The sequence below is a fragment of the Dendrobates tinctorius genome, unplaced genomic scaffold (genome assembly GCF_039654945.1).
Source record: "Dendrobates tinctorius isolate UK_male_01 unplaced genomic scaffold, ASM3965494v1 ptg000084l, whole genome shotgun sequence".
Taxonomy (NCBI): domain Eukaryota; kingdom Metazoa; phylum Chordata; class Amphibia; order Anura; family Dendrobatidae; genus Dendrobates; species Dendrobates tinctorius.
In genome coordinates this window covers 26,219,874-26,232,749 of record NW_027361752.1, presented here as the reverse complement: position 1 = coordinate 26,232,749, position 12,876 = coordinate 26,219,874, and the positions used below count along the sequence as shown (strand labels likewise).

Here is a 12,876-nt window from a genome sequence, read left to right as displayed (position 1 = left end):
GGGAAACCCCAGAACAATAGTATCATGCAGATTATGCAACACCAAAAATCTGCAATTTTCTTGATGGTCTGGGGCGACCCGCATTACCACCTGGGTCCAAAACTGAGGTTTATTTTTAGCCAAAGGAGTAGCATCAATCCCCCTCAAAGGGATAGGCGTCTGCAGAGGTGTCATCGGAAATCCACAACGTTTAGCAAAATCCAAGTCCATTAGGTTTAGGGCTGCTCCCGAATCCACAAAAGCCTTGGCGGAAAATGTGGACAGGGAGCAGATCAGAGTAATAGCCAGAAGAAACTTAGGTTGAACACCACCAACAGAAAACGTGTGTGAAAAGCGTTTCTCTCGTTTAGGACAGACAGAAATAATATGCGAGGCGTCTCCACAGAAAAAACACAACTTATTAAGCCTTCTGAACTCCTGACGCTGCTCTCTGGACAAAACTCTATCACATTGCATAGGTTTAGACATTTGTTCAACAGGTGGCAACACCTCTCGTGCAGTTTTGCGTTCGCGCAAACGCCGATTAAACTGAATAGCTAATGACATAGAATCGTCAAGACCAGAGGGAACAGGAAATCCCACCATAGTATCTTTTACGGCTTCTGACAACCCCTTCCGAAAGAGAGCAGCCAAGGCATTATCATTCCAGGTAGTAAGTACTGCCCATTTTCGGAATTTTTGACAGTACAATTCTGCAGAATCTCGACCCTGGTTCAATGCCAGCAGGGTCTTTTCAGCCTGATCAATGGCATTAGGTTCGTCATACAACAACCCCAAGGCTAGAAAAAATGCGTTCACATTAGTCAGAATAGGATCATCTGGTTTCAAAGAAAACGCCCAATCCTGGGGATCGCCACGGAGCAAAGAGATGACAATTTTAACCTGCTGCGCAGAGCTCCCTGACGAGTTAGGCTTCAAGGCAAAAAATAATTTACAATTATTTTTGAAATTCCAAAATTTAGACCGATCCCCAAAAAATACATCAGGTGTACGAATCTTTGGTTCAGCAGCATGTGAATGAGCAAGGTATGCGGAAATTCCCCGCACTTCCGCAGCGAGCTGCTCCACACGATCAGACAATTGCTTTATCTCCATTGAGAGAAAAAAAAATTCCCCCTACGGCCTCAGAGATATAGAGGAAAAAATATACACTTTTTTTTTTTTTTTTTTTTTTTTACAATTCTTTCCTGCTATTGAGTACCCTAGGATCTGCGGTATGGCGGGTGGTTCTGTTATGATTGAGTCACCGTAGGAGGCAGACACAAAAATAGAAGCTACGTCCAGAAAACCAGAGAAGTTGGTAACTATCAGATTGCAGACCCCTGAACCTATCAACACAACTAGCAGTAGCCGTTGGGGGTTCCTATGGTGCCCTAGACCCCTCGATCACAGCCGGAGAGCTAAATAGCCTAAAGACAGAAAAGGAAATCTAAACTGCCCCAGAGCAGACCCCAAAGTAAAAGACAGCCCCCAACATATAATGACGGTGAAGCAAGATGAAAAAACACTCACACAGATAGAAAGATAGGCTGAGCAAACGATGGGGCCCAAGCTAATTAAACAGAAAGGAAAGGAAGGTTGCTGTCTGCAATCTGCCAAAACCCTATCAAAAACATGAGCCAACAAGTTGATATGGAAAAAGACCCTGAAGCAGCTAGGCTTCAAAAACTAAATCAGCACTCAGGTATTTTCAGAAGACAGAGCTAAAGGAATTCAGCTCACCCCAGCAGGGAATGGCAGAAATCCAGAAAAACAAAGCAAAACAAAGTCAAAGCACAAATGCAAAAAGCCGAGCAGAAAACTTAGCTTTAGAAGAGCAGGAATTCAGACTGGTCTCCAAGGATCCCACAGAGAAATCACCCGCAGGGCAGAAGGGCGTTGGCAGCCTTATATCCAGTCAGTAACTCCACTCAGCCAGTCATCATCATTAGGCTCAGGTGTTTGATAATCAGGCTCACTACCTTTCTTTACCAGAAGAGGGAGTTCTTCGGGCCTCAGTAGTGAAGGGTAAAATGAACTCACAACAGACGCCCCACAGTTCCAGAACCACAGCCGGGCAGTGGCTTCCCCGACCGTCAGCCTTCCTGGCTCAGCGTTGCCAGCACTGCAACATACGCCTTTGGAAACCGTTGCCCTTAGCAACTGAAACTTTGCCGTCCTCTTCCGTTGCTCTCAGCAACAAGGCTGCAACAATGCCCATAGCTTTCTCCACCAAATGTGAGGTAGCGCTGTCATTTAGTTAGGGGATTCTCGCTAGGCAGCGAACAAATCACATCCGGCACAGGTTTTCCAACAAAACATAGCAGTCCATGCGGTTTATTATGCAGCATAAACCATCACAGCACCAGACAGTTCATTTCACCAGCATAGCGTCCATTACAGAGTTTCCCTCTGACAGCATACACAGGCTCTTCAGCCTCATAATTATCTCACCCATGTCAGGGTTCTCTCATGGCTGTTGCTCCACACTGTAGACATCCACTCTCTCCTCCTAGCCAGGAGACAACGCTCCTCACGGGACCTTCCGCTCTGGACCAACCAGGTCCCTGCATTCACCACTTGTGACTTACCCTGGCCACATTATATCGTTCGTAGCCACAACTACTGGGACACATGACTCTGACCTCATCACATGTCCTTCAGGCATTTTCACACTCTTTACGACCGTGCTTTAAACACACCCCCTGGGTGAGTTTGTAGGTAACCAGACCCCCCAACTCTCTAGTTACCTGGAGACTTCTCCCTCACATATTAACGCAGCATATCAGCAATGTCCTTGCTGACCACACACATACATAAGTCTCCATCTCAAAGCCACTCACTTTGAGATACATAACAGCCACTCAACACTCTGCCATTCATCCCTTCTCCTGGGACCTCCACACAGCGCCCCCTAGCGGACACAGTGGTTACTACACCACAATATATATATATTTTATATCAAGTGATCAATATGGAAGCAATGTAAGTCACAAGGCAAGTTGAGAAATGAAGTCTCCTGAAAAAAGCTATACAAAAGCCAATACCATGGCTACAGGCAAAATAGTGAAACTTACCAGTGACTTAGCTGGGCGACCAAGGACCGGATATGTATTGCTAATAATCTTTGCTTCCGCATTTCTTCTGTTTAGGTCCGCCTACGTCTGCATGCGTCCTGCGTACCTATCTTTAACATTGGGTATGCAGGACATGCAGATGTATGCGGATGTGTCATTTTGACACTCCCGCCACAAAGTGCAACTTGCTGATGCAGTTGGCAGGCACATCAAAACAACACATCCACTTACATCCGCATACATCTGCATGTCCTGCGTACCCAATGTTAAAACTAGGTTAAAGAGGTGTAGAAGTGGGCGGAGCTTCAGGGGGGACATACGCAGCCCTCCGCAGAGCCCCGGTACACTAATATGAACCTAGCCTTAGGCATACGCTCATGCAGATGCTTAGTTGGACTACATTCTGCAGAGTATTTCAGTGCCTGGACTTTCACCAATTTGTTGTACATTTTAGGAGAAACTCAAATATTCAAAATAAGTAAACAATACTTTAAAATGTAAGGACTCCATCGTTTTAGATATCACAACTGCACCCAAATTTGACATAGAACTCGAACACTATTGAAAACAATGAGAAACCAAACTTTGGAGCCGGAAAATTTTCTCCACCCACCTTTCACTATCTCTCGGCAAAGACCTTCCCCTGCAACGCCGAACATTGCAACAGATTTCCAGGAGAAGTCTGTGTTTTCCACATTTAGCACCAGACACTAATTGTCCAATACAAACCCCAAACTTTTAATATTAGGTTGGCTGATTTCTATCCTTGATCAAATGACAGTTACAGTACATATATAATTGAATAAAAGTGCTACGCAATGTCCAAATAGAGTGATAGGTGTAAACTTTAACTCCACTAAATAACAATAATAGTTTTTCTATGGCATCAACATATTCCGCAGAACTTTATAACTAAGCGAGGACATGTACAGACAATAAAGACATTATCGAGTAACACATAATTCAACAGTTACAGGAGGAGTTACATCCTGTTACATCCTGCAGTACAGTTACATCCTGCTCACAAGCTAGAATCTATAAGAAAATGCAGTAGGGGACACAATAGGTAGGTCGTGCTTCTCATGTATGGGCCAGCCATCATTTTAATACATAGGATATTTCAAAAAAGCTGAATGATCCATCATCAGCCAGGATTTTTTCAGCACAGTTACAGTATCAGTCAGTACAGTTACCAAGTGCTATTGGGTGCATGGAGGATGTGGAGACAGATGAATAGATAGGACCAGATTCTGAGAAAAATTTAGAAAGCCTTGCCTAAAGGTGATAGGCCTGTCTAAAGAGAAAAGTTTTTAGAGCACACTTAAAAATGCGAATTCCAGGTATCAATTAGATTGTCAATGATAGTGCATTCCAGAAAACTGTTCCAACATGACAGAAGTCTTGGAGAGATTCAGTTCAAGATAGATGGAGGATATGATGATAGACACAGTAAACAGAGAATGCCTGATATAAGCCGGGGGTGGTGTGAGGAGAAGTGAGTGTCATCAGCATAGAGATGATGCTGGAAACCAAATATTCTGATTATTTGCCCAATAGGGGCAGTGTACAAAGAGAAGAGGAGGGGACCTTGGACTGGTCCTTGAGGAACCGAGATATTAAGGGATAGAGGAGAGGAAGATGAGTGAGCAAATTATACAGTGAAGGAGCGGTCAGAAAGGCAGGAGGAAAACCAAATCATTTATACGACTGTGGAGCCCTTTACAAAATAAGATAGTCAATCCATATATGACCCCAAACTGCTTCTCCGGATGTGAGAAATTGCAGTTTGAAGTTGTGTCTGGAAGTGCATTAGGGTGTGATGATCCACTTCTTGCTTTTCAGCCTCACATTGTGTTTCCTACCTAGCAGCTTAACAGCATCTTTCCTTGACTGATTGATAAGCTAATCCAGAAATAAATGGCCTGTGAATCAGCCAGAAAAGATGCTGCTAGATTGGAAATATAATGTGAGACTGAGAAGCTAGAAGAGCTCATGCTCCTCTACACTTCCGGACACAACTTCATAATGTTCCTGCTGGAACCATAATTTGAGTCATAAAAGGATCTTCTGGCTTATCTTACAATATTTCAAAGGGCTCCACAATCATATGCAAAGTTTGGAGGAGACGGTCCAAGTTTTTGACAGGTTCACTTTAACATTTAGATTTGTGATGATTGATCACAAGTCTTAAGCGTAAGGTCTGAGGAGCTTGCTTTCAGCCGGCATAGGTAATTTGTCTTCTATGCCTGCAGGGGTCCATGCTACTTTCTTCTTCAGTTCTTTTATATTTAGTCATCAACTGACCTTGACTCAAACTGTCATTGCAAGATAAGAGTATGTTACTTATGTAGGGGGTGGACTGACCTATGGACCTGTCTGATGAAGAGGGAAAAGTAAATAGGATGATGTACACAATGCTTTATTTTAACTTGCATGTGTATGTGAGGGACAACAGCTAGAATTGGGAAAAGACAGTGTAGTACCGGGTTTTGGCCACAAGATGGAGACAAAGAGTAGAGAGAAAAGGACTTAACAGCAGCCTTAGGCTAGAGAAACCGCATAGTCATGGTGGGCGGAGTTACAGGACTGAGAAGGGGATTTCCAGAAAGAGGAGATATAAGGAAGGAGAGTCCCAGGGGAAGGGCAGACACCCAGGAGGAAGAGAGAAGCGGAAAGAGCTCAGGAGAGGATGGAGGAAGTAGAAGCTCAGGAAAGACAGAAGAGAAAGAGACAGTGACTAGGAGAAGGGGGTGGCCCTGAGAGGAGAGCTGCAGGACAGGATATCAGTGACTAACGGAGGTCTGGGGTACTGGATGGCTGGACACCGAAGAGTGAGTAGGTGTTGCAGCAAACAGACTCGGACGGGGGAAGCGCTTTGGCTGTGGGCCTAACGGCAGCCACAGTGAAGGAACCCAGGGGTCTTCTCGGACAGAAGCTGAAGGAAGGTGACAGGTACCCAGGTCAGGGAGCAGAAGCTGTTGTGTCTGCTGTGGATGTCAAGAGGACACCCAATAAAGTTTGGACCTGATTTAACGGATTTCTGCGTCTGTCTCCCGTCTGTTCCGCAGCCGAAAGGGACCACCCCCAGTTGGCACACGTACTACACTTATTTGAACAGACTTTGCTTCTCTGTGTTAGAGCAATGATATTGTATAGATAGGGAAGATAGGGAATAAGCAGAAAGTTTTCCATCGCAGCATGTTCCTTTCTTTATTGGTTTACATAGTGCAGACTTTTTGCCAATACAAGAACATTTTATGCAGTTGTCATAAACTAACTCCAATACCTCAATAAAATATATTTACAATATGACATATACTAACATACTTTTATTTTTATATTCTCTATATTAGGATGCTCATAAATCACCCTATATACTGTACGTGATACATTTTCAAAGTTTAAGATTCATGTGATAATGATTTCCTAAATGAGCCTGGTTGAACATATACAATGAATACTGAAGTGATGCCTGCAGGTGGTTATTATGAAATGTTCCTTAAAGATTACATCTGTTAAATTTAAAAATGTACATAATTTATTGGACATATGTTATCTGTTGTTTCATCTGAAGATAAAGAGAAGATTGACTGTAGCTTTGAAGATGGTTTCTGTTACTGGATTCAGGATATGATGGATGATGCAGAATGGGAGAGATTCAATGGTCCAACTCATCCACCACTGTCTGGACCTGATTATGACCACACGTTTGGCAATAATTCTGGTAAGTACTAGTAATCTGCAACACAAAAGCTGATTTAAAAATTTGCAAGGGACACATGGCTTTATAAGTACATATGGGAAATCTTTGTGGCCAACTGTGGTTATCAACTGAGATTTGAGAAGGTGCTACCATCACAAGAAAATTGTTATAATGCAATTTGGCTAAACTTGTGGTCATCAAAAGCTACACAATTGCCTTTAAAAAGTACTGATAGTCCATCAAGATCAATAGTGCATGCATGAACTTGAATCAAGAGGAGCTTCAAAATCCAAGATACTCAAATGGCCACATCTACTGGGCAGGCAGGTCTCTTGATAACTGATAATGGACAAGACTTACAGTAATCTTTCGTCTACATAAAATCTTCTACAGACTGATTTTCAAAGAGTAAGAACAAACTGTATTGGTCTCCTTTACAGCTCGTATGTTTAAAGGGTTCCCATTATACCCCACAGATGTACGGGAAAAGTTTTATATGCAAACAAGGAAATGTCTCCAGCGATGAAAAACCTGTTTAACTGTTTACAGTAATTTTGACCTTCAGGACCGGCAAGTTTTCCAGGTCCTGAAGCAGCAAAACAGCCCCAGACCATCACACTACCACCGCCCTATTTTACTGTTCGTATGATGTTCCTTTTCTAAAATGCAGTGACACTTTTACACTAGATGTAATGTGACATACACCTTCCAAAAAGTTCAACTTTTGTCTTGTAAGTCCACAGAGTATTCTCCCAAAATATTGGGGATCATCAAGATGTTTTCTGGCAAAACTGAGAAGAGCCTTTTATGTTCTTATTGTTCAGCAGTGATTTTCATCTTGGAACTTTGCCATGCCAGCCATTTTTGTCCAGTCTCTTTCTTATGCTGAAAGCAGAAACACTGACCTTACATGAGGCAAGTGAGGCCTGCAGTTCTTTGGATGTTGTTGTGGGGTCTTTTGTGACCTCTTAGAGTCTTTGCTGCACTCCTGGGGTAATTTTGGTCTGCCAGCCACTCCTGGGAAGGTTTACCACTGTTCCATGTTTTTGCTATTTGTGGATAATGGCTCTCACTCTTGTTTGCTGGAGTTCCAAAGCTTTAAAAATGGCTTTTTAACCTTTCCAGACAGATAGATCTCAATTACTTTGTTGTTATGAGCTCATTTTCTCCTTCACCTTTGATGTCCGATGAACTCCCTCTGCTGGTGAAAGGAGGTAGTGAAATTGATTTGGATGGGAAAAACCTGTCATATGAACAGGTGGAGTGTGATTGGACATCCGGAATCTCTGAGTGGATATAAGGCCGCCGACGCCCTGCTGGGTTGCTGGTGATCATCTCTGCTCTGAGCTCTGGCCTCCAGTTTAATTCTGTCTACTAAAGCTAAGTTTTTGCTCTGCTATTTTCCATGAGATTTTGTCTGGTTTACTTAGTACTTGTGTTCAGCCAGCCCTGGTTGGGACTGGCTGAACTCCATTTTTGTCTCTGATCAGTTGCTCTCTTTGCTCTGTTTTCAGAATATACCTGAGTGCTGATATAGTGATTTTGAAGTCTAGTGACTTCAGGGCCTTTTCTATCAGACGTGTTGGACATTATTTTTGGCAGGGTTTTTGCGTGATTGCAGACAGTTGCTTTTCTTTCCTGTCCTATCTAGTTAGTGAGGGCCCCATTGTTTGCTCAGCCTGTCTTTCTGTCTGTGTTTGTGTTTTCATCTGTTTTCACCGTCAATACATGTTGGGGGCTGTCTATTGCTTTGGGGTCTGCTCTGGGGCAGTTTAGATTTCCCCTTTCTTTCTTTAGGTTTATTTAGTTCTCCGGCTGTGAGCGAGGTGTCTAGGACCACCGTAGGAACACCCCATGGCTACTGTTAGCTGTTGTGAATTGGATCAGGGGTCTGCAATCCGCTAGCTACCAACCTCTCCGGTTTTCTGGACTTAGCTTGTATTTTTGTTTTTTCCTCCTCCGTTGACTGATTCATAACAGAATCACCAGCCATACTGCAGATTCTAGAATACTCAATAGCAGGAAAGAATTGTAAAAAAAAAAAAAAGTGTCAGAATTTTTTTTTTCTATGTATATTTCTTCCTCTTTTTCTCTGGGGCCGTAGGAGGAATTTTCTTAATGGAGATTAAGCAATTGTCTGATCGTGTGGAGCAGCTGGCTGCTGAAGTGCAGGGAATTTCCACCTACCTTGCTCATTCACATGCTGCTGAACCAAAGATTCCTACTCCTGATGTGTTTTTTTGGGATCGGTCTAAATTTTTGAATTTTAAGAATAATTGTAAATTATTTCTTGCCTTGAAGCCTAACTCATCGGGGAGCTCTGCGCAGCAGATTAAAATTATCATCTCTTTGCTGCGTGGCGATCCCCAGGATTGGGCGTTTTCTTTGACACCTGATGATCCTATTCTAACTAATGTGGATGCATTTTTTCAAGCCTTGGAGTTGTTGTATGATGAACCTAATGCTATTGATCAAGCTGAGAAAGCCCTGTTGGCATTGAGCCATGGTCAGGATTCTGCAGAGTTATACTGTCAAAAATTCTGAAAGTGGGCGGTCCTTACTACCTGGAATGATGGTGCCTTGGCAGCTCTCTTTCGGAAGGGTTTGTCAGAAACCGTAAAAGATACTATGGTGGGATTTCCTGTTCCCTCTGGTCTTGACGATTCTATGTCATCATTAGCCATTCAGGTTGATTGGCATTTACGTGAACGTAAAAGTCCACGAGAAATGTTGCCACCTGTTGAGCAAATGTCTGAACCTATGCAATGTGATAGAGTTTTGTCTAGGGCGCAACGTCAGGAGTTCAGAAGGCATAATGAGCTGTGTTTTTTCTGTGGAGCTGCCTCTCATATGATTTCTGTCTGCCCTAAACGAGAGAAACGTTTTGCACACACATTTGCTGTGGGTGGTGTTCAACCTAAGTTTCTTCTGGCAATTACTCTGATCTGCTCCCTGTCCACATTTTCCGCTAAGGCTTTTGTGGATTCGGGAGCGGCTCTGAACCTGATGGACTTGGATTTTGCTAAACGTTGTTGGTTTCCTATGACACCTCTGCGGACGCCTATCCCTTTGAGGGGTATTGATGCTATTCCTTTGGCGAAGAATAAACCTCAGTTTTGGACCCAGGTGGTAATGCTGGTCGCCCCAGACCATCAAGAAAATTGCAGATTTTTGGTGTTGCATAATTTGCATGACACCATTGTTCTGGGATTTCCCTGGTAGCAAATCCATAATCCAGTTTTGGATTGGAAATCTGTGTCTGTGGTGAGTTGGGGTTGTCGGTGTGCTCTTGGTGACGCTCCTGTTTTCTCCACCTCTCCCCAGTCGCATGATGTTCCTGACTATTTGGCTGATTTTTATGATGCATTTAGTGAGAATAAGTCTGCGTCTTTGCCTCCTCATAGGAGTTATGACTGTTCAATTGAGTTGAGCCCTGGGTGTAAATTTCCCAAGGGTCGACTTTTCAATTTATCTGTACCCGAGCACGAGGCTATGCGATCTTATATTAAGGAGTCATTGGAGAAGGGTCATATTAGACCATCCTCTTCACCCTTGGGTGCTGGGTTTTTTTTCGTGGCCAAGAAAGATGGTTCATTAAGGCCTTGTATTGACTATCGTTCCCTCAACAAAATTACTGTTAAATATCAGTATCCGTTACCCCTGATTTCTGATCTATTCTCCAGAGTTAAAGGTGCTTGCTGGTTTACCAAGCTTGACCTCAGGGGGGCGTATAATCTCATTCGCATTAAGCATGTGGATGAATGGAAGACGGCGTTTAATACTCCGGAGGGACATTTTGAGTACCTGGTGATGCCTTTTGGGCTCACTAATGCCCCTTCTGTCTTCCAGTGCTTCATGAATGATATTTTCCGGGACTTTGTGGATACATTTTTGATCATCTATCTGGATGATATTTTGATCTTTTCCAGGGATTGGGACTCTCATGTGGAACATGCTCGGACTGTGTTCCGGATTTTGAGGGAGAATTCCCTGTATGTTAAGGGATCGAAATGCCTTTTTGGTGTACCGATGATTTCATTTTTGGGATTTATTTTGTCTCCGTCAACTATTGAAATGGACCCGGCCAAGGTACAGGCCATTTATGATTGGGTTCAGCCCACTTCTTTGAAGGCCCTCCAGAAGTTTTTGGGTTTTGCTAATTTTTATCGTAAATTTATAGCTAATTTTTCTGGTATTGCCAAACCATTGACTCATTTGACTAAGAAGGGTGCTGATGTGCTGAATTGGTCTCCAGAGGCAGTTTCTTCCTTTCAGGAGCTGAAGCGGAGGTTCACTTCTGCTCCGGTTTTTCGGCAACCTGATGTCTCACTCCCGTTTCAGGTAGAGGAGAACGTTTCTGAGATTGGCGCAGGAGCTGTTTTGTCCCAAAAAGATCCGGTAACATCTAAAATGAATCCCTGTGTTTTCTTTTCCCGAAAGTTCTCCCCATCTGAACGCAACTATGATGTGGGGAATCGGGAACTGTTAGCCATGAAATGGGCATTTGAGGAGTGGAGACATTGGTTGGAGGGAGCTAAACAACAAGTCGTGGTCCTTACTGACCACAAGAATTTGATTTACCTGGAGTCGGCCAAACGCTTGAATCCTAGACAGGTTAGGTGGGCCTTGTTTTTCACACGTTTTGATTTTGTGGTCTCTTTTCTTCCGGGCACTAAGAATGTCAAGGCAGACGCCCTCTCTAGGAGTTTATTTGCTGATCCTCCTATTGTGACCAAGCCTGCTACCATCTTAGGTGAGGGGGGAGATCTTTCTGCCATCTCGCCCGATTTGAGACGTGCTCTGGAAGAGTTTCAGGAGGACAAACCTGAGTGTTGTCCCATTGGAAAATTGTATGTTCCTGACCAGTGGAGGAAGAGAGTAAGGTCTGAAGTTCATTGCACCGCATTGGCTGGTCATCCAGGTATTTTTGGTACTAGAGATTTGGTGAGTCGTTCTTTTTGGTGGCCCTCCTTGTCTCGTGATGTCAGGATTTTTGTGCAGTCCTGTGGGACTTGCTCCCGGTCTAAACCTTGTTCTCGCTTTAGTGGGTTGTTGATGCCTTTGAAGGTGCCCAGGAGGCCATGGACCCATATTTCAATGGATTTTATTTCTGATATGCCTGTCTCTCAGAGAATGACTGTTATTTGGGTGATTTGTGATAGATTCTCTAAGATGGTCCATCTTGTACCACTCCCTAAGTTGCCATCTTCCTCAGAGTTGGTGCCCTTGTTTTTGCAACAGGTGGTTCGCTTGCATGGGATTCCTGAGAACATTGTGTCTGAGGAGTTCAGTTTGTTTCTAGATTTTGGAGGACTTTTTGTTCCAAGCTGGGAATTCAGTTGTCCTTCATCTCTGCGTTTCACCCTCGGACCAATGGGCAGACTGAGAGAACAAACCAGACTTTGGAGTCTTATTTGAGATGTTTTATTTCTGCTGATCAGGATGATTGGGTTTCATTTTTGCCCTTGGCCGAATTTGCTTTAAATAATAGAGCTAGTTCTGCCACTTTGGTGTCACCTTTTTTTTGTAACTTTGGGTTTCATCCTCGATTCTCTTCAGGGCAGGTGGAATCTTCTGCCTGCCCAGGTGTTGACACTGTGGTGGAGAGAATGCACCAGATCTGGGACCAAGTGGTGGATAAGTTGTCTCTCTCCCAGGAAAAGGCCCAGCGGTTTTCCAACCGGCATAGGACCATTGGTCCCCGGTTTAAGGTGGGTGATATGGTTTGGTTGTCATCAAAGAATATCTGTATGAAGGTGGCTTCTCCAAAGTTTAAACCTAGATTTATTGGACCTTACAAGATTTTGGAGATTCTTAATCCGGTCTCTTTTCGATTGGCTATTCCTGTTACATTCAAGATCCATAACGTGTTTCATAAGTCTCTGTTAAAGAGGTTTGTTGAGCCAGTAGTTCCTGTGGTGGCACCTCCTGACCCTGTATTGGTTGAAGGTAATGTGGAATAGGAGGTTGAGAAGATACTGGATTCTCGTCTGGCTAGACGGAGACTCCAGTATTTGGTTAAGTGGAAGGGTTATGGCCAGGAGGATAATTCTTGGGTCTCTGCATCCGATATTCATACTGAAAGATTGGTTCGTGCTTTTCATCGGGCCCATCCTG

The 12,876-nt window shown here is 43.6% G+C and overlaps 1 protein-coding gene across 1 annotated transcript in view; it reads left to right on the top strand.

Moving 5' to 3' along the window:
• Window positions 1–12,876, top strand: part of TMPRSS15 (transmembrane serine protease 15) — a 473,521-nt gene that overhangs the window by 184,970 nt on the left and 275,675 nt on the right. Inside the window, exon 10 of the mRNA XM_073584497.1 lies at window positions 6,631–6,780. Coding sequence (XP_073440598.1) covers window positions 6,631–6,780 — 150 coding nt within the window. The remainder of the gene's footprint in view (window positions 1–6,630; window positions 6,781–12,876) is intronic.